The sequence below is a fragment of the Lithobates pipiens genome, unplaced genomic scaffold (assembly GCF_037356315.1).
Source record: "Lithobates pipiens isolate NorthernLeopardFrog02 unplaced genomic scaffold, aLitPip1_a1.2 Scaffold_27, whole genome shotgun sequence".
Lineage (NCBI taxonomy): Eukaryota > Metazoa > Chordata > Amphibia > Anura > Ranidae > Lithobates > Lithobates pipiens.
The window spans coordinates 226,283,981-226,308,757 of record NW_027507788.1 but is presented as its reverse complement, the minus strand read 5'-3'; the positions used below and the strand labels follow the sequence as shown (position 1 = coordinate 226,308,757).

Here is a 24,777-nt window from a genome sequence, read left to right as displayed (position 1 = left end):
TGTAAAATATGCACATTATGCATAGAAATAATCACATATAGAAAAAAAAAAAAGACACGTGTCTTTTATCAAATTTTCTTAACTGGTGAAAATGGTTTAGCTACCATAAAGTGCATACGGGTGTTTTTGTATTAGACTCAGTGCGTTTCTGACCGTACCACGGATGCATCCGAATGTCCAAATAAAAAATAACGAATAACGACGAATACGAAAGAAATATAACAAATGAATTCAAATGAATTCGGTAATTCTTTAAAGATCTAATGAAACAAAAGGTCAGCTCAAAGTAAATCTTATAGTCCAATCAGCTAATTAATTTTGTGCCGGAGGTTGGATTACTGGCAAAGTGCATTCCTGAGAACTGAGTGAGAAGGGTGTTGTGAGCCGAGGAGAAGAGACGTTGTCATTGTGTGTGTTAAAAGATTCAATAAACAAACGACTTTCCAAACTACGAATCCTTATCACGAATGTCTATACATACATAAATATCAAATTTCAATGAATACGAACGAATGAATTCGACACTCTACGAATAATAACGAATTATCCAAAAACGTATTAACGTAACATAACGAATATAACAAAACGAAATGATGTATTTTACGAATGACAACGAACCGAAACTAAACAAAATTTTCCGTTGTGCACAAGTCTAAGATCAAGGGGTGAGTAAGGCACTCTCGGGGGACGTGTTGTCGTTTTATCCATGGGATAGAGGCTAGGAGAATTGAGGACAGAGAGTGTTCAAGACGAACCCAGTCTTTTTGATTGGAATGGATGTTCCAGTCAATTATCCTGGAAAGGTGGCAAGCTTGGTGATATTTTCGAATGTCTGGGAGGCCAATGCCCCCCTTTAGTTTGGGGGCAGTTAGTCTTTGGAATCCCAGCCTAGGGCGTTGCCTGTTCCACAAGAATTCTGTGCACGCCTTTCGGTACGCTGTGAAGAAGGTTAGGGGGAGTTTAATAGGGATGGTCGGAAGGGTATATAGGACTCTTGGTAAAATATTCATTTTTATTATTGCGGACCTATCAAACCAGGAGAACTGCTCTGGGGACCATTTCTTTAAATTGTCAGTGATGTGTTTCAACAATGGGGTGTAATTTAGAGCATATAAATCAGATAAAGATGGAGACAGTTGGACCCCTAGGTATGTGATTGATGGGGCGTTCCATTGAAATGGGAAGTTGGTTTGGCAGAAGGCACAGATGTTCAGAGGTAGTGTAATGTGTTCAATGCAGTGGATTTAGCAAAATTGATTTGCAGGTTACATAGGGTCTTAAATGTCTCAAAATCTTTGAGTAAGTTTGGGATTGTCGTGAGGGGTTCTGTGAGAAAGAGCAGGATGTCGTCTACAAATGCTGCTAATTTGTATGTTTGGCGTTTAATTTCTATGCCTTTTATGTCGGGGTTGTCTCTGATGCGTCGGAGGAGGGTTTCTAGTGTGAGGATGAAAATTAAGGGAGAGAGGGGACAACCTTGGCAGGTTCCAATCGAGATGGAGAAGGCACTCGACAGGTGGCCATTTACTCGGACATTTGCTGTGGGATTGGAGTAGAGAGCTAGTATGAAATTTAGCATATGTGTTGGCAATCCAATCGCTCGAAGGGTCTCAGCTAGGTAGTCCCAGGTCACTCTGTCGAATGCCTTCTCTGCGTCGAGTGATCGAAGGAATCCTTAATTTTGGGTGGATGCTAGCCAGTGCTGTATGTTCATTGCTTTGAGAGTATTGTCTCTCGCCCTCTTCCAGATCAAGATCTATAAGATGGGGGAGAAGGGGTAGTAGTCGATTGGCCAACGTTTTGGCGTACCATTTGGGGTCAACACTCAGTAAAGAAATAGGTTGGTAATTGGTTACCATGGAGGTGTCCTTGCGCTAGTTTCGGTATTACAGCAATATGGGCGTTCAAGAGGTCTCTTGGTGGCGTCATGGGCTTATCTAGGGAGTTGAATGCGTGGGTGAAGTGCGGGGTGACATGAAAGGATGGATTAAAGAAATTCCATAGAATTTCTTGTCCTAATGGAAAATGTCAACATTACTTTTCATTTCATTGACTGGGTCATCAATAAAAAGATCAAATAGAACTTACCTTGTGGTTTTTCACTGCTAATTTTGTCAAATTCTGCATGCGTTTCATTGACAATTGCCATCTTCTTTTCATCTTTTGACCCGGTCTTTATCCATTTACCCAACCCAATGAACACACAATGCACTGTGAGACAGTTGGGTTCCATTGGCATTCTGGACAGAAATAGTGTTGTGTGCTCCATGCAGGTACAGTCTACCTCAATGTGCTACTAAAGCCTATAGCCAAGAGATGTCCAATTGGCTTTCCCACTGCGGGGCTGGAAGATGTGATTGATCTAGAGCCGCATTATTGCATGTATAAAAATTCTTGTATATAAAAAGAACTCAACTCAAGGTAACAGCAGCTCTGTGTAGGATCGCGGTGCTCGCTGCCGGGTCCTGTCAGCCAACCCTACAATATAGAAATATAAAGCACTGTAGATTGCAACTACTCTTTATTATGTCACAAATAAAAGTTACAAGTTAGATCCCGACCCATGTGTGCTTAAGAAATGGAATACAAAAAAGTCTCTAATAATAATAAAGTAAAGACAGCAAAGGGATTGATTGGTCAAAGAGCTAGCAATCAGAATTAAAAACATGTTTTCCTAATCTCTCACTATGCAGTATATCTCTATGCTTTCCATACAGTAGATCCCCAAAAAAATATTCCCCTTTAAGACCATTTGACCGCTTCCGTCATCCAATGTTATGGAGCCGAGTGGTGGCCATCATTCCCTCACTCGGCTCCATGCTACTGAGGGGATAGGTTCGGAGCATGTTCGGCGCTACTGGCGGCTCCGGTAAACGGCGATGACGACAGGCCGCCAACAAAAGTGATCTCGCGGTGAATCTGCCAGTGAAAAGTGGATAAAGAAAATACCGGGGTTATCACAGCTATCTGCTTGTCCTAACCCCCGGTATTCTACGTCAAAGTACCGACGTATAACGACGGCGGCTGGTTAACAAATGACGGGGGAGCTCTGCTGATTTCCATTATCCAATCATGTGCATGCAAAAATGCTGTTTTTTATTTTCCTTGCATGTGATTGTGTATTCTATACAAAATGAAGCTTTACCTCATTTACCAAGCTCCGGAGCAACGGCACTTACAAATTGCACAGTCTGTTTGTTTGCCTTTAGTAAATCCACCCCTATGTCTGCTCTGTGCGTGTTTTATAGTGTGGGGGCTTATCCAAAGCAGTGTACATTTTTGCCAGCACACCACGGATCTTCAAATAAAGTCCAAGGGTATTTTTGATTTTTGATTTTTTAAAGAAAGATGACATCACAGTGGAAAAAGTGCAGCTTTTCGGAGCCGCACAGGGCCCCTTCGTCAGGCATATCATCACATACCTGACAAAGGGGTCCTACGCAGCTCTGGAACATTGTACTTCCACTGTGATGTCATCATTCTTTAAAAAAAACAACAACCTTTGGACGTTATTTGACGTTATTTATTTCTGGTGTGCTGGTAAATACATTACATACACTGATCTATGAGGTTTTCAATCCCCATCTGGCTGTTACTGCAGCACCCATTACCCCCATTACCCCCCATTACCCCCATTACCCCAAGACCATTCCAGGAATGTGTGCAATGCGAATATTGACATTGGCTTATCCAACAGCCCCCGGTATTGGCCATTCTAACCCGCCTCGCCATACTTCAATGGGCATGCAGTGCATTTCTCCTGGGCGAATCTACACATAACTGGTCAGGATGACAATGAGGGCAAAATTACTACATAGTAACACATTTGTGTATCATAGTGAACATAATCACACTACATAGATGTAGCTGGTCAGCGGTATCTGGCACCATCACCACCATTACTATTGTAAATTTATTTGTGATACAATAAATCTGTTTTTTTTTGTGCATTTTGTTGTTAAAATATTTCGGGCACTGTAAAAAGATCTCCAAAATGAAAAAAATAAAAAATGGCTATAATTAGGTTTTAAACAAATATTTAAAATAGTTGAAAGATTAATTTCGTAATAGAAACAAGGTGACATTTTCATCAGCTATAATTATTAAACGCTGCCAGAAAAATATATCAGTCTGTGACAATTTCTTAATGTTAAACCGTGACCGCTCGGGGCTAAGTCCTGCCTGGGTGAGGCCCAGTTGCTCTAACGTCATCTCCACCTTCTAGGTTTTTTTTTGGCAAGATCGTTTTATGGCATTCCATCTGGACCAATAAGTATATAAGTAGCTGAGTGATCGGTGATTGTACACAGACCCTCCACCACCTCACTCCAACTGTCTTTCCTAAAGGTGGCAAAACTCAACTGACAACTAACTCTGCGCACTTGTTGGAAGAACATCGAGTTGTTGGAAGGACATCGAGTTGTTGGAAGCCACTTGCAGACCCGAAACATTTCCACACCACATTTGTCGGTGAGTATAAAACTTTGATTTCTAAGTCATTTACAACTCATAGCAGACAATAAGGATAGATTATAATTTTCCAAAGCAGGTCATACACCTTACATTCTGATTGTACAATCTCCTTAAATGGGAATATCATGAGAGAATGATGAAGGCTGCCATTTTGGGATGGCTGGTTACCGTGATCATTCTTTGGCTTCATTGCTCTCTGAGTTTCTACCTTTGTAACTTGTTTAATTGCAATCTGTGGATTTACTTAACTATCCAATCAATATGTATCTAATTGGCAATTGTTGGAAGATCGAACGGAGATTGAACAGTCACCGTTTTTATGTTTTTTGTTTTTTTCTTCTTAAGTATTGTTAAGTCTGGTATGTTTATTTGGGGTTTTACTGTAGTGCTTTACAGGCTTGAATTTTATTGTTTACTTGTAGCTATAAATTAATATATCTAATATATATATATATATATATATATATATATATATATATATATATATATATATATATATATATATATATATATATATTTATTTTTGCTAATCAAATATTGTTAAGTCTTGTATGTTACATAGTCAATAAAAAATGGAACATATATAGATGTTTGTTGTTTTTCCTTTGCATTTATTTTGACCTTTACTGTATAAAACTATATATAAAATAATGCAAAATTCTGTAAGACTTTTTCCTCTTTTTTTTTTTTTGCTAAATCACAAACAGAAATTGGTTGCTCATATAGAAAATTGTTAAGACTATTTTTTTGTCATTATAACTCAATATATGCAATATATTATATATATTACATGGTTTTCTCAAATCAAATATTAAGTCTAGGGCTGCAACTAACGATTATTTTCATAATCGATTAGTTGGCCGATTATTGTTTCGATTAATCGATTAATCGGTTAATAACTTAAAAAAAAAAAAAAGTGGGTCAAATTGACGTTCATTTTCAACCATAGTGACAGGAACATTTGGAAATAGAAAACTTCTTAGTCAAAGGAATTTTTAGACAATGTATGTGGTTTTCGTTTAGAAATTACATTCATTTTAAAAACAGAATGTTAAAAACAAGTGAAAACTTCAAACAAAATTCTTTCATTCAGCGAATGTACAAAGATTTTTCGTCTGAATATTCTCACCTGAAAATTGATCCGTGTGACCAGCATAAGGCTTGGTACACACCTATGCAGTTTGCTTTTGATCTGTTTCTGCAGTGCCTTTTGCTGGGAGTTTTGATTTTTGCGCGCGTGTGATTTTACTGCAATTTGCATTTTTGCTTTTTTTTTTGAGCAGATTGAAAAACACAAATTGCTGCAAAAATGCATTACACGCTTTTCTGCAGCTTCTCCATTGAAGTATATTGAACCAATAAAGCACCATTTTGCATTAAGTCTCCGACCCTTTCAGATGTGAACGTGTTCTATAGGAAACCATGAAAATGAACTGTAGTGCATTTCTGCAAAAAGCACCAATAAACACATAGATATCAACCAGATCTAAGTCGTTTAGTAACATAATGGGGTTAAAAAAAACCCCTAAAATTAGCCCTTTATAGTAGAAAAAAAGCAAATAATCACTACTGTAAGGGGTTCATTTTTTTTTACTGTAGAACAGTGAAAGTAATATTTACAGTAGCGATTATTTGCTCTTTTTGTACTATAAAGGTCTCATTTTTTTTTTTTAAACCCCATTATGTTACTGGCCGATTAATCGATTATGAAAATAGTAATCGATTAATTTCATAATCAATTAGTTGTCGATTAATCGATTAGTTGTTTCAGCCCTAATTAAGTAATATCTGATTCTTAGCTATATTATATATATATATATATATATATATATATATATATATATATATATATATATATAATTAAATATCATTTTTTTTTAAACAAATATTGTTAAGTCTAGTTTTTTTTGTTTTAACTTTATGTATATATATATATATATATATATATATAAATTAAATATCTTTTTTTCTAATCAAATATTGTTAAGTCTAGTTTTTTTTAGTTTTAACTTAATATATGCAATATATATATATATATATATATATATATATATATATATATATATATATATATATATATATATATATATATATATATATATATATATATATATATATATATATATATATATATATATATATATATATATCATTTAATTAATTTTTTTCTTCTAATCAAATAATATAATAATATATCAAATAATATATTCTATTAATGAATAAAGTCTAGTATCTTACATATATGTATATTGTAATATATAAAGATGTTTGTTGGTTTTTTTTATTTATTTATTTTGTTTTATTTTGACTGTATAAAACTATATATAAAATAAAGCTAAATTCTGTAGGACTATTTCCTTTTTTTATTTATTTTTAAAATTTTTTTGCTAAATCACAAACAGAAATTGGTTGCTCATATAGGAAATATTTTCTAGGTTCCCTGATCACCATGAAGACAACACTACTGCTCTCTGTACTGTGCGCTGTCATGGCGGGTGAGTGACGTTTGTCTCCTTTTATCCTTTAATAACACATCTGGAATACAGAGACAGCGATCGTTCCCCAGAGATTGGAGGGAACAATCAGAGAGGGGTAAATAGACAAGGAAACAGCGAGGGAGATCCGTTCTCTAACTGTGTATCTTTAAACACTTTGTTTATGAATTGTAATCATTTTGAAACAAGTTTGTATATTGGAACATTTGGATACAAGTTGCAACAGTTTGGGACAAATTGGATTGTTTGGAGCAATTTAAAACCCCCCGGACAATATCTCTGATTTATTTATTTTGATCCTTGTATTACATAGTAGATGGATCTGAGATCTGTTTAGACTTCCACACAGGAACACAGGATGTACTTTCATGTTCTTTTCTGTCTCTCCAGTGGCTGCGTCTGTATCTTGTGAAGGTGAAATCTGTGCTGATGATGAGAGTTGTGACAGTGCTGGTACTGCCTGCCAGTGCAGTTCAACTACCTATAAATTTGAACGAGGTATGATATGTTATAATACAATGGTTGGTTACAATGGATTTTGTGCCTTTTGAAAACCAAATATTGCATTTTTATATAAACCATATGAGGTCCATGTAACATTCATAGTACATAATGTGTCAGTTTAATGGCCCATTTACACCGGCTGGTAAATGAATGGCAATGGAGCCCCCCGGTGTGAATGAGCCCCCCCCAGACTTCCTCAACATTTGATTGGTGGATAGTAGAGGTATAATCTGACTGTCACGTAAACATAAACAATCGGATTGCTGTGTGTAATATGGAGGTGGGATTGCAAATAATAACCACAGAATTTGACTTATCTTGTTCCCAATTTAACAATCACTGCACCAAGATTTGTGGCTGGGGGGTGGGGGGGGGGGGATAGGAGCAATCCTGAAAAATAGTCCTTCCTTTCTAAAGGACTTCGGTGCTCTCCCTATATCGGACTTTCTGAAACAGAGTTCTGTAGAATGCAAAGTTTCCTCTACAGGTTGCTTGGCGTTCCCTGAGATAATTCTGTCTCTCCGATAAGTCTGGTCTCATTTTACTTCAGTCCCGATGAATGAAAGGAGCGGCGGGGGACAGTTTGTGTATACAAAGGGGCGGGGTCTCTATCTACGGACATGACCAAAATATAGTCAATGTTGCAATATTCCAAGGTACTTGTGTTCTGATGGAAGCTTAGGCTCATCCCTTTTAACCACCAATGTAAGAGGACACTACAATGTCAGTTAATGTAACCAATTAGTACACTGACCATCAATGTAAGGAGGCACTACACTGATCATCATTGTAAGGGGGCACTACACTGACCATCAATGTAAGGGGGCACTACACTGATCATCAATGTAAGGGGGCACTACACTGATCATCAATGTAAGGAGGCACTACACTGATCATCATTGTAAGGGGGCACTACACTGATCATCAATGTAAGGGGGCACTACACTGACCATCATTGTAAGGGGGTACTACACTGATCATCAATGTAAGGGGGCACTACACTGATCATCAATGTAAGGGGGCACTACACTGATCATCAATGTAAGGGGGACTACACTGACCATCAATGTAAGGGGCACTACACTGACCATCATTGTAAGGGGGCACTACACTGACCATCATTGTAAGGGGGCACTACACTGATCATCAATGTAAGGGGGCACTACACTGATCATCAATGTAAAGGGGCACTACACTGGTCATCAATGTAAGGGGAAACTACACTGACCATCAATGTAAGGGGGCACTACACTGATCATCAATGTAAGGGGGCACTACACTGGTCATCAATGTAAGGGGAAACTACACTGACCATCAATGTAAGGGGGCACTACACTGATCATCAGTGTAAGGGGGCACTACACTGATCATCAATGTAAGGAGGCACTACACTGATCATCAATGTAAGGGGGCACTACACTGATCATCAATGTAAGGGGGCACTACACTGACCATCAATGTAAGGAGGCACTACACTGATCATCATTGTAAGGGGGCACTACACTGACCATCAATGTAAGGGGGCACTACACTGATCATCAATGTAAGGGGGCACTACACTGATCATCAATGTAAGGAGGCACTACACTGATCATCATTGTAAGGGGGCACTACACTGATCATCAATGTAAGGGGGCACTACACTGACCATCATTGTAAGGGGGCACTACACTGATCATCAATGTAAGGGGGCACTACACTGATCATCAATGTAAGGGGGCACTACACTGATCATCAATGTAAGGGGGACTACACTGACCATCAATGTAAGGGGCACTACACTGACCATCATTGTAAGGGGGCACTACACTGACCATCATTGTAAGGGGGCACTACACTGATCATCAATGTAAGGGGGCACTACACTGATCATCAATGTAAAGGGGCACTACACTGGTCATCAATGTAAGGGGGCACTACACTGACCATCAATGTAAGGGGGCACTACACTGATCATCAGTGTAAGGGGGCACTACACTGATCATCAATGTAAGGAGGCACTACACTGATCATCAATGTAAGGGGGCACTACACTGATCATCAATGTAAGGGGGCACTACACTGATCATCAATGTAAGGGGGCACTACACTGACCATCAATGTAAGGGGGCACTACACTGATCATCAATGTAAGGGGGCACTACACTGATCATCAATGTAAGGGGGGACTACACTGACCATCAATGTAAGGGGGCACTACACTGACCATCAATGTAAGGGGGCACTACACTGATCATCAGTGTAAGGGGGCACTACACTGATCATCAATGTAAGGAGGCACTACACTGATCATCAATGTAAGGGGGCACTACACTGATCATCAATGTAAGGGGGCACTACACTGATCATCAATGTAAGGGGGCACTACACTGATCATCAATGTAAGGGGGCACTACACTGATCATCAATGTAAGGGGGCACTACACTGACCATCAATGTAAGGGGGGACTACACTGATCATCAATGTAAGGGGGCACTACACTGATCATCAATGTAAGGGGGCACTACACTGACCATCAATGTAAGGGGCACTACACTGATCATCAATGTAAGGGGGCACTACACTGACCATCAATGTAAGGGGGGCACTACACTGACCATCAATATAAGGGAGCACTACACTGATCATTATTGAATGAATTTACTATTTTTTCAGGAGTCACGCCAAACGTAAATCTTACTTGTACTGGAGCAAAGTTTAATATACAAGTGTCAAAATGTTGGTTGGAAAAAAATGGATATGATACGTCCGATGTGAGGCTGAACAGCACCGACTCCACTTGCTTGGCAGGGAGGAAAGTTGTGGATGGAATATCGGAATTGACCCTTCAGCGTCCATTGATAGCCTCTGACTGTAATACTAAAGCTGTGGTAAGTTCTCCTGACTGTTTGTTATACAAGAGAGAAGTAAAAACAGACACAATAAAGTCTCTATAGACAAAAGTTGTATGATTTAGGAGTTTTTGTTGTCTTTGTCCCCAGAAGAATGTTCTATCCTCTACATAGTTTTTTTTTTTTAATTCACATTTTCATACAGGTTTGGCAGAACACATTAAAGTAGCACTAAAGCCTAAGCATTTTTTTATTTTTTATCACAATGCATTCACATCATTAATGCAAAAAACGCCCCGATACATTTACAACCCCACCGTCCTCAAACACTTACCTGGCGCCCCTTGTCACTTCCACCGGATCCTTCACCAGGTCCTCCATGTCTGCCCCATTCCCTGAACTTCATGGTTGTAGATGAGATAGTATGGGAAGGGTAGTGATTGGCTCCTGCAGCTGCCTAGAAGGAGGGAGCAGGGGCGTGGCTTGCTGGGCATTTTGCATTTAAAAAGACGCACACAGCCCCAGCTGAGGGCGCACATGCGTGGATGTCTCTTTAGCAGTTAAAGGAGACACCTACAAGGAGGAGTTGAACTCTGGGTAGATATGAAAGACACAAATAACACAGCTCTGTATTTATTACATCATAAAATGTATTTTTTTAATATTAACCCAAGAAGTATAAGTACTTCATCGTGATCTGGTTTCAGCCTCTTGCTGTCCCTGTACAACTCAGGCCGGGGGAAAGAGAAGAAACACAAATAGCCAGTTATTTCAGGTGATGACAAAGATTATGTTGATTGGAGGAGAGAGCAGACTGACAGAGAGATCAGTCCTCCACTTCTCCTTTCACTGTCCATTCACAGGCTGGGGGTCCAAGAGGACCTGGACTCATAGAAAGTGGGTTAAATGGTAGTGGCCATCAGAGTGAGCAGATCAAATGGCCAAACAAAAGAACCGCGGGGAAAATCTCTGCATAATAAATGTTACCTTTGTTATTTTACCTTTGGGCTGTTTATTTTTATATGGTTGTTTTTGGCTGGAGTTCTGCTTTAACAAAATTGGGCCCCTCCTTCTTGACCTCACAGGGAATACACTGATATTAATACTGTATGGCGGTAAGTTTTCTGACACTGTCTAATGACTTCTGTGCTTCCTCTCTCTACAGCTAAATGCAACTCATGTCATATATACAAATCAGCTGTATATTTTTGGCAAGACGGATCCGATCCGAATAACAAATGACGCCGTCCTGGATATTTCCTGCGCTTACCCTCTGAATGTGAATGCCAAACTGAATGTGACTCTGCACCCAGTAATCGGGTAATTATTATCACATAATGTCGGTCTTTCAGAAATCCATGCTGACGATCTCTTATGATATTGCATTCTAGCACATACTCTTGTGTAATTGGTCCTTAAAGTGGAACTTTAGTCAGAAAACTAAGTCCTGCTAGATCATTTCTGGTTGGCCCCTTCTGCAGGTACAGTGGAACCTTAGGTTTACAAGTAACGCGGTTAACGAGCGTTTTGAAAGATTAGCAACTTTTTTTTTCAGAATTCAAGCTAATGGGGTGTGCAGTACTGCATTTGGCCAGAGGTTGAGAGCCATTCAGAGCCGCTTCGGAAATACTCAGAACCACTCGGAAATACTCTGTTCCCGAGTGTTTCTGAGCCTTTTCTGAGTTCAGCCGAGCTGTCCCCGAGTATTTCTGAGGCTCTCCGGTGCCCTCCCAGCTCTGGCCACATGCAGTATTACAGGCAATAGAAGTCAATACGGAACTTATTATCTTTGTTTCCATTGACTTCTATGGGAAAACTTGCTTTGATATGCGAGTGCTTTGGATTACAAGCATTCTCCTGGAACGGATTATGCTCGTAATCCAAGGTTCCACTGTATAGCTATGTAAAACATTAACAATAAGTGTCTGTCTATTTAAAATACAGTAATACCCTGTTTCCCCCTTGCACTGCACATGCTCGATTGCACTCTAATTTTTAGCACTGTGCCTAAAATCAGAGCCACTAGAGGCTGATCTGCCTAAAGATTTACTCAGGGGCTCTGGGCTTCAGCAAAATGGCAGCCTCTGGCAAGAAGAAACAGGAACAATGCTGGAGGCAATTTACAGCACGCCCTAATTTTGGTAGCGTAATTATTGTTTGGCATTATTGGGATTCTATTATGGGATTATTATGTCGAATGTATTTTGCTAAAAAACATTATTTTTTTATCAAGTTGTTATGGGTAAAGTTCATCTTTACGCAAACCTTCAAATATCTTCCCCACAGTAGATATTAAATTCACAGGTCTCCCCCTATTGGGAAATGGTTAGGGCCTTATTATGTACCATTTTTGAAGCACAAATACCGTTAGACCCCAAGCTGTTTCTCCTGGGCCTCCCTCCTGCCACATTCTCCCGATCCTCCCAATCCCTATTAGCCCACGTGTTGACGGCTGGGCGCTGCCTAATTGCCCTAAAATGGAAGAAACGGGAGATTCCTTCACTAGTTGAGTTACACACTAGAATTAGAGACGTCAGGCGTATGGAATATCTTACAGCGTCCCTAAATAACACGCTTGACAAACATAACAAGGTATGGGATCTTTGGGATAGGATGGAGGCACCCGCCTTCTGAGTGTGGAGGGGGCGAGGGGTCGGTGGGTCGGAGGGGCGTCCTTTACTTTACTTTACTTTACTTTTCTTTCTTTTACTTCCCTTTTCATTTCTTTCTTTTTCTTTTTCTAATCTGCACCTTTTCTCTCCAATTCTAGGGCTGTTCGCACGACTCTTTGTGTTTTTGTTCACCTTTCCTATTTTCCTTCTTTCTCCTTAAGCTCCCTTCTTTTTCTTTTTATGGTCACAGAAAGGTTTGTTAAATTGACCGGTAGCAGGCTGCAGAAATCTAACTCTCCCGGTAACTGAGTGTCATTGTAATGTAATGCTTGAGTTGATGCAATGCTATATTCTCTGCCTTTGCTTACTGTGGTCTGTGACCGTTTATTTTTATTACCTGTGCCTTATTGTTCCTTCTTTGATTTTTTTGTTTCCCTTGCAATTTCAATAAAATGTCAGTTTTCAAAAAAAATTCACAGGTCTCTAGTTACTAGTTGAAGACCTCAATCCATTTTTTTTTAAACAAAGACACTAAGCTGGCCTTGCCCCAAACCGTATTAAAGTAGAAACAAAAGCTTAGATATAACTGAGCTCAGCTCTGTAAGGACACATGGGTGTAAGTCATCTGAGTCAAGTGTTTTCCATCAACCCTGTCAAATCGAGAGGAAATGTTCACGTAATAGAAGAGATTTATGGCCTGGGTCCCCTACCTGCCTTCTGCTTCAGTGCTGCAGCCTCCACGAGACTCTTTGGCATTCAATGTTTGTGTGTCCCCTGTCACGCTGCATGGTTCCTTCCACCTCTCCCTACGACACTGCTGAGTATTGTAGTGGCTTTGGGGTCAGAGAAGGAACCATGGCATGTACTGATAGGTTTGCTCTTTCTCAATCCTCAAGTAATTAAATTCTGCATGCAATCTGTATACTAACTTTGATGCATGGCAACATACCTGCATACGTTTCTAGGTAGGTAACCTTTATCATGTGTCTATTTTCCAGGACCACAGTAATAAACGGCCCTACAGCAAATGCAAGTTATGTAGCCGTAATGGTAGCCTATACAGATAACCAATATACGATCCCTCTCTCCGACTCCGACACCCTGACTGTGGAAGATACTATTTACCTTTCAGTGAAAGTACCAGATCTGGATGTTAACTCCTTTAAACTCAAAGTGGTGAATATTTATGCCTCTGCTACCAATTCAAGCGACCAAAAGTACTATCTTCTTAAGAACGGGTAAGTACACAGTGCACTGGGTTAGAAGTCCTGTGTGTTATTTGTACGCTTTCACTACAGAAATGATTCACTGAATACAGAACAACTCTCCGTATCTCCTTAACGTCAACCGTGCAACCACAGGAGCCACTGTATGGCTATAACAGCTGCTAGCAATAATTGCATGTTAATTCCAACAGGCTGGTTGTACTCAAGCTGATCGATCAACCTGGGTACATTCAGCCTGATCATACATGGTTTGAGATTTGAACCGTCTATGGCCGGCTTAAGAGTATGTTGCTGAAGTCTTGCCATGAAGTTCTGAACTAATCTGGAGAAGCCAACTTTCTAAAGAGATATAATTCCTGGAGTTCATCTTTACAGCCCAACTCAAGCCAATCTTTATTTTATTTTATTATTAATTAATACCATATTTTGTTTCACAAAGTTTTATTAAGGTTTTTTAAAGTAAGTAACGAAACCAAAAATATGAACAATCCCCAATAGGAGGAGACCAGGGTAAATCAAGAGTGTTAGAAATGCGATGAGGGAAGGCAGCCTCTTTAGTACAAAGTATCGGTCAGTTTCATGAGTGCACATAACAAGTAAAAGGGAAACAACTGAACAACCAAGACAAAAGATCAGAAAATTCTGTGTAGCCCATATAAGGGTTAGTCAGTCCATGTTGAGCAGAGTACTTAAGAACCACGTTCCTATTTTGGAGGATTATAAAAGGAGTTGGAGGTTTCAGATATAATCTAATATCTACTGTTAAAGGGTCACTCAGCAGGCCTTAGATGCAGTTCAGAGTGAAGGGAAGTCCTCCCATTGGCTTTATCAGGTGACCAGAACAAAGGAGGAGCTTAGGGGAGCCTCCCTAGGCTCTGAACTTTGAGTGGCAGTGCAAGGCCGATACTTAAAACGTAAAAGAAAGCTTCAAGAGAAAGGGCACCCCACTCTAGTTTCAAGTCACCTGCCCCAGGTGCCCAGCACTAGGGACACCCTCGGCAGAGGTTCCATAAGAACTGTCAAAGATGGGATTTTCTACTTTTAAGAGAGAAGCCAACTTTTTGTTCAGTTTTAGATTTAGAGTTAGGACCCTTGTGAGATGTCTGTGGCTACTTTGAGGCACTTTCTCGTTACTGATCCATGCTCGTGACACCAGGACAGGAAAACGAGGAGATGGGGTCATGAAGACAATATGACACAGACAGCAATAAAAACCAGCCAAGAGGTTCTTAGTCTTCTTCACCACACTGCTGTCTAGGTCCTCACTGGAGAGAACGCCCATCATTTTATAGCCCTGTATTTTTTGGTGTCACCAGGACAGGATGTGAAGGGAAATTTTGCCTCGTACAGCAATACAAGCCTTGAGAATGGACTAGGTGTGGAAATAGGAAAAGACAACACAATTCAGGGGTGGTGAGGAGTCCACCTTTATCAGGGCTTCAGGAACGTGTGTATATGTAGAGGTGCTGGACTTTATATAGGGTGATGATTGGTGATCAATCCAACAATTTTTGTTCATGACTTTCCCAGTTGTTTTCGACTACCATATAACTACCTAACAGGGGATCTAACCCTTTCCAACACTGTACGTTAATTATTTTTATTTTTTATTTTATTTATTTGTTTTTAAGGTTGAACTGGATGGACAAAATTTCAATGCAGGTTTCAATTAACATTAGCATTTTTGCTTGATATGTTTTCCATTGAAGGACCCATTGGCACCGCCTGTGATGGGCTGATTTGCTCAAGGCAGGCCCCGCACATTGACAATCCATTGTTTTTGATGGGCCCAGTTCACAGCAATGTGTTGGCCAGAATTGGATGAAATGCCTCTAATAATGTGTAAATTGATGTATTTCTTTTGTCTCAATGCATTAAGGAGAAAATCATGTAGGTGTGAAGAATTATGAGTCACGGTACATTTCTTGTGTACGGCACAATGATTCCACCAAAATCCCACCAATTAAAATGTAATTTGAGGACTTCTGAGTAACAGAAATAATATAATGAACATGCCTGGAATTGTTCAGCTATAATATACATAAAAATTATGAAGACATGCCATATATTGTCCATCTATAATATATACAATATATATATATATATATATATATATATATATATATATATATATACACATTTAACATACCTCATATATTTTTCAGCTCTAACAGTATGTAGCAGTATTGTGTCCGATCTTTAGATTACAGTAACTGAAAACTGATGAAAAGTTTCTGTATCCAGGTGTGCAGGTAGCGATGTACCTCCTGACCAGCTAACGGTGGAAAGCAATGGAGTCGGCATTGAATCTCGGTTTCCTATGAAAGTCTTCAAGATTTCCAATTCTAACACCGTCTATCTCTATGCCGATCTGGCTCTCTGCACTACTGATTGTACCACGGTAAGACTCACCATACACATAGAGGGTGATCTGTGATTTCTGTGCCTGAAGGAGGATACAGGTTTTTATATAGCCATACACACTCATACTAGCACCTGTTTAGACAGGAGCCAAATATCCTACCTGCATGTCCTTGGAGGAAACCAACACAAGCAGGACATGCAAACTCCATGCAGATAATGCCCCTGGCTGGTATTTGAATTGAGGTCCCCGGTGCTACAAGGCGAGAGTGTTAATGTCCACATTTGGCTTTCTAATCATTACACAGCATTGATAAGATGCTTGAAGGTGTTTATGGACCGAAAAATAAATAAATAAATTGCACACCAACCTTGATACCGGTTTCTCTACTCATTACCTGACCTTCTGCTGCTAACCAAGCAGGTAGAACATCGTTGAGTATAATGAGCATCAAAGCTGAATTAATGGCCAACTCCACACAAAGGTGGGGAGCAAAATCTTATGCCGGCTTCTGAAATTGAGATACCACCACCAGAATTCACAGTTCTGCCCATCTGCTGTAGCCCAAACCCATACCCATCCCTAACAAAGACAGTTGATGGTGTCATGCTCATTCCTAACAAAGACAATTGATGGTGTCATGTTGCCCCGATACCATGTGGAATAATTAGGTGATTGGGAAATATGACTTATAGAAATTAAAACCAATGTGGAGGGGAAATGCCAATTATTCCAGGGAAGTCTCCCCATTGGAGTGATGGAAGAACCTGGTGTGCCCGCATTCTCCACTGTTTCCTTTGTGGGGATAACACAGATAGAGGAACATGAAGGGGAAGATGTGACTTTATCATAGTTGGGGTGTTTCTTGGATACAATTTGCAGTTCCTTCATCAATTTCACTTGTCTAGAATTTCTATTGATTGTATTTTATTTCCTTACAGACCTGCGGCTCTCTAGCCAAAGATGCTTCTTCCCCCGACATTGCAGGACGCGTCAGTATCTTTTTGGATGCAAGTAAGTCATCTCATGGTCACAGTTTTGTTGCAGTAATTTTCTGTGTTTCTTCAGTCACATTTATCATAACCCAACTCCAGACAAAACATTTCTTTTCTTTTTTGTTTTGTAAAATGTAGGAAAAGGCTTAAAGTGGTTGTAAACCCCATTCATGAAACCTGACCTGGGCACATATATCTATAGTGTTTACTCATCTCTCTCCAAAGCTCTGAGTGCGGTGTCTTTCTGCTGCTCCGTTCCTCTGTTATCAGCATTATCATCATTATAACTTCTGACAAGTTCTTTGACACAGGAGAAAAGCAGCTAAATATTTATGTCGGGGAGGGAGTTTATAGATAGATTAGCAGAGAGCTTGTCTATTCACAGCACGGCTCTGCAAGTTTCTTTGATCCTCTGCCTGTATGGAGGGGGGGGGGGAGGTATGCCCTTCCTCCAATCAGCACAAGGTTTTGAACACAATGTGCAGTTTCTAAATGATGTAGAAAGGGAAAGACAGCAGATATACATGTAAAACCTATGTAGGAGGATTTGTTTCATCTTTGTTCATCATCCAAGGCTGTTCACTTCACTGGGTAGTATGGTAGAGGGTTTACAACCACTTTAAAGCTTCCTTCAATTTATAAATGCTGTCTTTGTTCCCTTTGGCGGGGAGATTTTCCGTCACTTCCTGTTCTGTCTGACACCTGACCAGGAAGTACGGAGAAATGTCCCAGAGGGGACAAAGTAATTAAAACCTGCAGAGGTTCTAACCCTTCACCATCCCAAAAAAAAAAAAGAAAATCCTAATTATTTCACGAGTCCCGTATATTTATCTGACCAATAAAGAAGCAAATTGTCAATTGTTAGGGATTATTGTCAGGGATTATAAATGCTTTAACTTCTATGGTGATCTCTACACAATTATTTCATCCTACAGTGAATGTGAATATCATACGATATATCCAGAAGAATGAGTATCAGTGCGGTTGAGGTCTCCAATTAACAGATATTTTTCTCTTTATTTCCAGCTGAGAACAATTACTATTTGGATACCAGCTCTGCCAGCGGTAAGTAAAATCTTGCATTGAGCAATTTAATGGTTTAGAGCAAGGGTAGGGAACCTTTTTGGCTGAGAGAGCCACGAACGCCACATATTTTAAAATGCAATTCCGCGAGAGCCAAACAATATGTTTAAAACTATTTTTTTTTAATCGATTAATCACCGAATTTCAATTATAACTGTAATATCCACATCATCTCCCCCACTGTAATATCCACATCTCCCCTACGATTGTCTGCTTGCTTACCACTACATAGGCAGGCAGATCCATGAGCAGTTGAGGCGGGTGATGATGACGTCAGCGTGCCGCTCACCTAGGCTGCCGCCGGGTGTACCAAGTTGGCCGAAGCTCCGGAGCTAGGCTGAAGCTGTGGCCTTTCCAATGGGCTCAACCCACAGATCGGCACACCACGTAATCCGCGGATTGAGAGGGGAGAACCTGATGCAGCCATCAAAAGAGCCACATCTCGAGAGCCATAGGTTCCCTACCCCTGGTTTAGAGTAGCTAAACATGTTGAACCCCTTTACAGCAAAAATACCCTTATATGTGGGGGCAGGGCTGGTGGACCTCAACACCTTGACCCTGCATATATGCATTGCTGTCTCATTTGGGGAGCACCCCACCGGTACCCCAGAACTGTGACTGAGCTGTCACCAACAGCTCACAGTCATCTGCTGATGATCAGCAGTTGGTAGGACTTGCTATTCAGCGCTCCTTGAAGCCAATTACAGCGCAGCATGATCAGGAGACCCTACTGCCAGCATTTGTGCACCCAGCCCCATGTGTGTGCTGTTTCTTATTCTCATATTGTGGCCCGGCTGTAAAGGGACAGCAAGAGGCCGAAACCAGGTCACATTCACTACACTGCTAAAAAACGCTAAGAAAAAGATTTTCTCCTTTTGAGCCTTTGCAGATTCCTGTTATTGGCCACAAAAAAATATTAAACTCCCTCAAAGAGATATGTAAAATTTTCCATTTCACTCCATTTAATCTGCCTAATTCTAACAATGGCAATGACTAGGGGTTATTATCCATCCATATATTTCTATGCATATATTTAGTATTTATCTAAATATTTATTGATATTAGTTTTATTATAAAAGCATTACGTTGGAGGGTTATCATTACTGACTGAGACTTTCAATTACAGAGAGACAGTCTGAAGGAAAACAGCTTCTTTAGAAAATGCATAATGCTCATTGACACCAAAATCATAGATGTATATCCAATATTGAATATATTTTGGTGGGATTCATCGCTGCCCCCCCCCCCCCCCACACACACACTGGACATCACTTCCTGTGTGATCAGCACAACTAAAGTGGAGGGGATCTCTTTATTATTATTTCTTTAGCTTTGGAAAGAGTCAGCAAGCAGAAGAACCACTGTTGAGGTTTTATTGACTTCTTGGGATATGTTATGAGACATTTCCCAGTGACAAATGTTTCTCTAAACAGGAATTTTAGAGCAAATCTCAAACAGGTACACAGACAGAAGTCATTTTTTTAAGAAAAGTACAGAAAGATACCTATCAGCTCTTTTATTTCTATCTGCGTGCTTGTAGCAGATTTCCCCTCACTTCCTATCTGGTAAAACTATTGTCACCTTGTGAGGAATGAGGGTAAATTTCTCTACTGCTGCCACAGTATGAAAAAATTAAAAAACAAAAATGTTGGTTGGACATGCACTTTAAATTAAAACTAATACTAATTAAAACAATCTGGTTGGGTTTCATCAGACTGCAAATACAGTGAAAACGTAGGACTGAACAGAAGATCTTCCATAGGAAGATGAATCCCTATCCGATCCATTCCTGATATCTCTTGTGTGTTGTTCCAGGTTTCTCCATGCCTTGGACTTTGCCTGCTCTGATCTTCTCCTGGATCTTGATGAAACTGATGTAAACCCTCTGAGAACCGACCATCCCGGCACCATGAGACTTTGTCACATCGTCACCCCCAATGCTCTCAGCAGAGAGAAGTTATGAAGGAATCCTCTATCTAGTTCTTTTTCTTTGTATGGCATTGGCTGCATTATATACAACGCTACATAAAATAACCTTGCTGCTATGCTTCCTGAATATCTCTCATTTTGTACAGTGAAGATATACTGCTTTCTCGGCTTAGAGGGGCTTGCTTTATCCCGGACCTATTTATTGTGTTGTATTTATTATAAGGCAAGAATGGTTAATGGAGTAGACCAGGGGGTCTCAAACTGGCGGCCCTCCAGCTGTTGCCAAACTACAAGTCCCCTGGGGCATTGCAAGGCTGACAGTTACAAGCATGACTCCCTCAGGCAGAGGCATGATGGGACTGGTAGTTCTGCAACAGCTGGAGGGCCACCAGTTTGAGACCCCTGGAGTAGACAATATATAGATATCTTGTATCCTTGGAGAGCGCACCCTGTACTTTTTACTGTTCTTTTACATATAATAAACTGCAAAGTAAAGTAATTCAAAGTGTTTCTTTGTATTTATATTCAGTCATTGCTGGTGCTATGCTAAGGGAAAGGTGCCTCTAAAGGCATAGCTAAACCCAAAAACTAACATTTAATATCTTGCAGCGCACCGGCCCTTAGATGTAGTGGTCACATTTTTCTTTTTTTTTTAGGCTTTTTCCCTTTATTTTGACCTAATCCTTAGAATAAGACGGTTTTTGTCCCTCTATGACTAAACTGTATCTATAATTTAACTGGAACTCAGGTCCAAAACCTTTTGTTCTTGCTTTAGAAAGTGTTGCCTCCAATAAGTGGAAAATACAATCTTTAACAGTTCTTATGGAACCTCTGCCAAGGGTGTCCCTAGTGCTGGTCATCTGGGGCAGGTGCCCTGAAACTAGAGTGGGGTGCCCTTGCTCTTCATGCCCGCCTTTTTCTTTTACTTTTCAAGTATCGCCCTTGCACTGCCACTCACAGTTCAGAGCCTAGGGAGGCTCCCCGAAGATCCTCCTTTGTTCTGGTTACCTGACAAAACCAATGGGAGAAATTCCCTTCACTCTGAACTGCTACTGCATCTAAGGCCCGGTGAGTGAGTTTCAGGGAGGAAGTGATGTGGGGTAGAGATCTCTATTGGTTGTGGGGTAGAGAGGGTGAGGGGAGCTTTGGGTTAGGAAAGACCTGTACTTGGTGGGGGTGAGTGGAGTAGAGATCTCCATTGGTTGTGGGGTAGAGAGGGATCTTTGGGTAAGGAAAGATTTGTACTTGATGGGTAGGGGGGAGCAGTCATTTTTCATTGTCTTTTTTGGATTGTGTGCTACAGTTATATAACCCTGGCCCCTATATTCTTTGTGCTATTTTCTCCTGACCCCTGTACTTTGTGAATTTTATACTCCAGGACTTTGCACTCTGTGTGTTATTGACTCCTGAGCTCTTCATTCTGTGCATTACATACTCCTGAGTCCTGACCCCTGCAGTCTGTGTGGTATATAATCCTGAGCAGGAATGAGGTTCAGATTTGGGTCTACAATGGGTCCGAGGTGCCAACTCATGGTTCACAGACCTGCCTAACTAATGCGTCATTTTGCTGTGATAGTAAATGACTAAACATAATGCATTTTCTGGCCTTTAAACTTTTGAATACGCCAACCCCTTTAGTATAAAAAGTTGGGTCCAAGCAGCCATATTGATAATGTGCTTTAGCTGTAATAGGGGAAAGATTGGAAGTGCTGGTGATGAAGTGCATTAGGACAGATTAGTTTGGGCCTTGTAGGCACTGGTCTCTTTAAGTAGATGTAAACCTTTTCTAAATTATCCTGTGGGTAACAAAATGTTGTGTATATTAGAGAATTTGGGGATGGGGGGAGGGAAGAGCTTTTACCTTTTATTAGGCTTTCTTACATCTTAATACTGCTGATTTCCAGCAGTCTCATTTCAGCCTGTCCCTGTCAACATGCACTACAGTGATAGCAGACTGCATGTGTTTTTTCACAGGACATACTGCATATCCCAATTGTTGCAGGCTGCAATTGTTTTTTTTTTCACAGTCCTTTTTTTATATGATCACAGCAGTGGAATATCCCTGGGCAATGTGCCTCAGAACAGAAGCCTACAGTTTAGTTTCCTTTGGGAAAGAATGTGACAGGGTGATTTACAGGCAGCAGATTGTGGGAAAGGGACCGAACAATAAAAGGCTCAATGGCACAACAGAGAAAGATAACAAAATGTCCCTAAATTAGTCCAATATGTATGTAAATCACTTGTTCAGAGGCTGCAGCACTTCCAGTAGATTGGATAGTCTCTAGGCACTAGGAAGATAAGGGAAACAGAAGCCGCCATTTATGTGTATCAGTTTAATAAACCATCAGACAAAAAAGCAAAGGGTTTAAATGCACTCACAGAGGGATGTGAATGACAGGCACATCTAAAAATCCATTGATCGTTTGCAGAGTTGGGTGCACAGAGGCCGCTTGGAGGCTGGGAAATAGGCGCCCATCGGCAGCTGCGGGGAGCTGTCCAGTTCGGATGTGAGAGATGTGGAGCCTGGTGGAGCTGAGATGGATACCACGGAGCCAGTGTTGTAACCACACTGGAACGCACATTTACATTGGAATCCGGAAGTGGTGCTGGGTGTCGTGATGTCAATGGAGAGTAAGTGGTAATATGTGTTGGGTCTGTAGTACACTCCTTTGTCATACGTTAGGGAGGGGAGGAAGTGGAAGTGTGGTATTTAGGCTAATAATCGGAGGGATGGGGTAGGGAAGGAAGGGGAGAGGGCAGAGTGGACTCAAATAACTAGATACTGTTCAGCTATCATCAAGGCAAAACCAAGCAATAAGAACTAGCTTAGTTAACAGCGCAATATATGATTACAACGTGCAAGTATTTAAAATGAATATATAAAGTGAAGGTAGTGCTGCGCTATGAACCTAAATACTGTGCGGAATAAAGTGCAAAGGTGCTCAATGAAAGATATGGTTGAAAGAGGCTCAAAGGTCAATATATATCCAGTCCTAGGCAGTATAAAAACGTGTCTCATACCCTGCGATTTCTTCCGATTTAAAATGAACTTTGGGTTAAATGATAAAAACTTATCAGTAAGAAAGGGCAAGAAGGGAGCCAAAAAAAAGAGAGAGGATATTGTCTATTCTATATAGGGAATTAAAGAGGTACTTTATATCAAAGGCATTATATAGCAAAAACGTAATTCTATTGTAGCAAACTAATAAGTATAAAATTAAATAAGCTTATTAAAAGAGCCTAATTTTTAAGACAGTATTGGTTTCAATTTCTTCAGAGAGAAGATCCTTTTCCACAGTTTTTTTTGTATCTTTTGGCTATGGACAGAGAGTCAAGGATCTGTTCGATAATCCAGAATTGTGGTCCCACTGTAGATTTATTATTATGTATTTCTTTTAATGGTCTGGGTATGCTGTATTTTTATTTATTATTTGTATTATTTGCTCAAAGGTTCTCCTGTTTTCCCAAATCTCGTCCTCAGGGCCCTAATGGTTCTTCTGATGTAAAGTAGACCACAAGGGCACCTGAGGGCATAGATGACAAAGTTCATGGAGCATGTATAGAATTTGGATATGGGGTACTTTTTGCCACTGACCTCAAAAGAGTTGAGGACATTAGGAACAAAAGAGCAGGTTTAGCATTTTTTCTTGAGACATTTGTACATTCCCGTCAGGTTAGAAAAAAAGACCACCTCGCATTGGACGTGTGTTTCTAAAGGCCTGGAGCTTGCTGTGGGCGATCTGGCTCTTGATATTGCGAGCCTTATGGTAGGTTAACTGGGTTGAAGGGACAAAGTATGTTTTAGTACGGGGTCCTGTAATAGGATACCCAAATGTTTCCTAAATATTCTTTCCATTTGTTTATAATGATGATGGAACTGTGTGATGAATTTTGTGGGATTGTCATTATTAGAGGAGTCTACAGTTCTGTCTGGGGGGGGGGGGGGGGTTGTAAGTGGCAAACATGTTATTGACATGTTGAGCAGAGTAACCCTTTTGACTAAATTTTAATCCAAAGTACAATTTCTGCAAAGTCGATGGAATTGACTTTTTAGTATTGTTTTGTTTCCATCTAGGAGGATGGCAGCTACTAGAATGGATGTAAAAGTTTCCCACAGTCTCTTTAAAATAGTTTTTAGTGATAATTTGGGTTTCTGAGGAACTGAGTACCAGGCTTAAAAAACACAAAAGATTGCATATTGACCATGTGAGTGAGGAATAAATTGAAGGTGTTATTATTGGAATGTTGGACGAATTCTGCAATGAT

General features: G+C 40.2%; 1 protein-coding gene across 1 annotated transcript; it reads left to right on the top strand.

The window, feature by feature from the left end:
- The first annotated feature begins 4,309 nt into the window (after positions 1-4,309).
- Positions 4,310-21,010, top strand: LOC143934586 (pancreatic secretory granule membrane major glycoprotein GP2-like). The gene is made up of 10 exons (XM_077458330.1): positions 4,310-4,470; positions 6,909-6,968; positions 7,359-7,466; positions 10,129-10,343; positions 11,470-11,624; positions 13,915-14,154; positions 16,387-16,543; positions 17,446-17,518; positions 18,526-18,564; positions 20,398-21,010. The coding sequence occupies exons 2-10, from the start codon at positions 6,923-6,925 to the stop codon at positions 20,460-20,462; spliced, it is 1,098 nt and encodes a 365-aa protein (XP_077314456.1). The 5' UTR covers positions 4,310-4,470; positions 6,909-6,922; the 3' UTR covers positions 20,463-21,010.
- The last annotated feature ends 3,767 nt before the right edge of the window (positions 21,011-24,777 follow it).

Bases quoted from the DNA above. Each gene is read 5' to 3' on its own strand.
- LOC143934586 (XM_077458330.1), top strand. From the start codon at position 6,923: ATGAAGACAACACTACTGCTCTCTGTACTGTGCGCTGTCATGGCGG. The intron at 7,467-10,128 runs GTATGATATGTT...CTATTTTTTCAG, and splicing joins TACCTATAAATTTGAACGAG to GAGTCACGCCAAACGTAAAT. The intron at 11,625-13,914 runs GTAATTATTATC...TCTATTTTCCAG, and splicing joins ACTCTGCACCCAGTAATCGG to GACCACAGTAATAAACGGCC.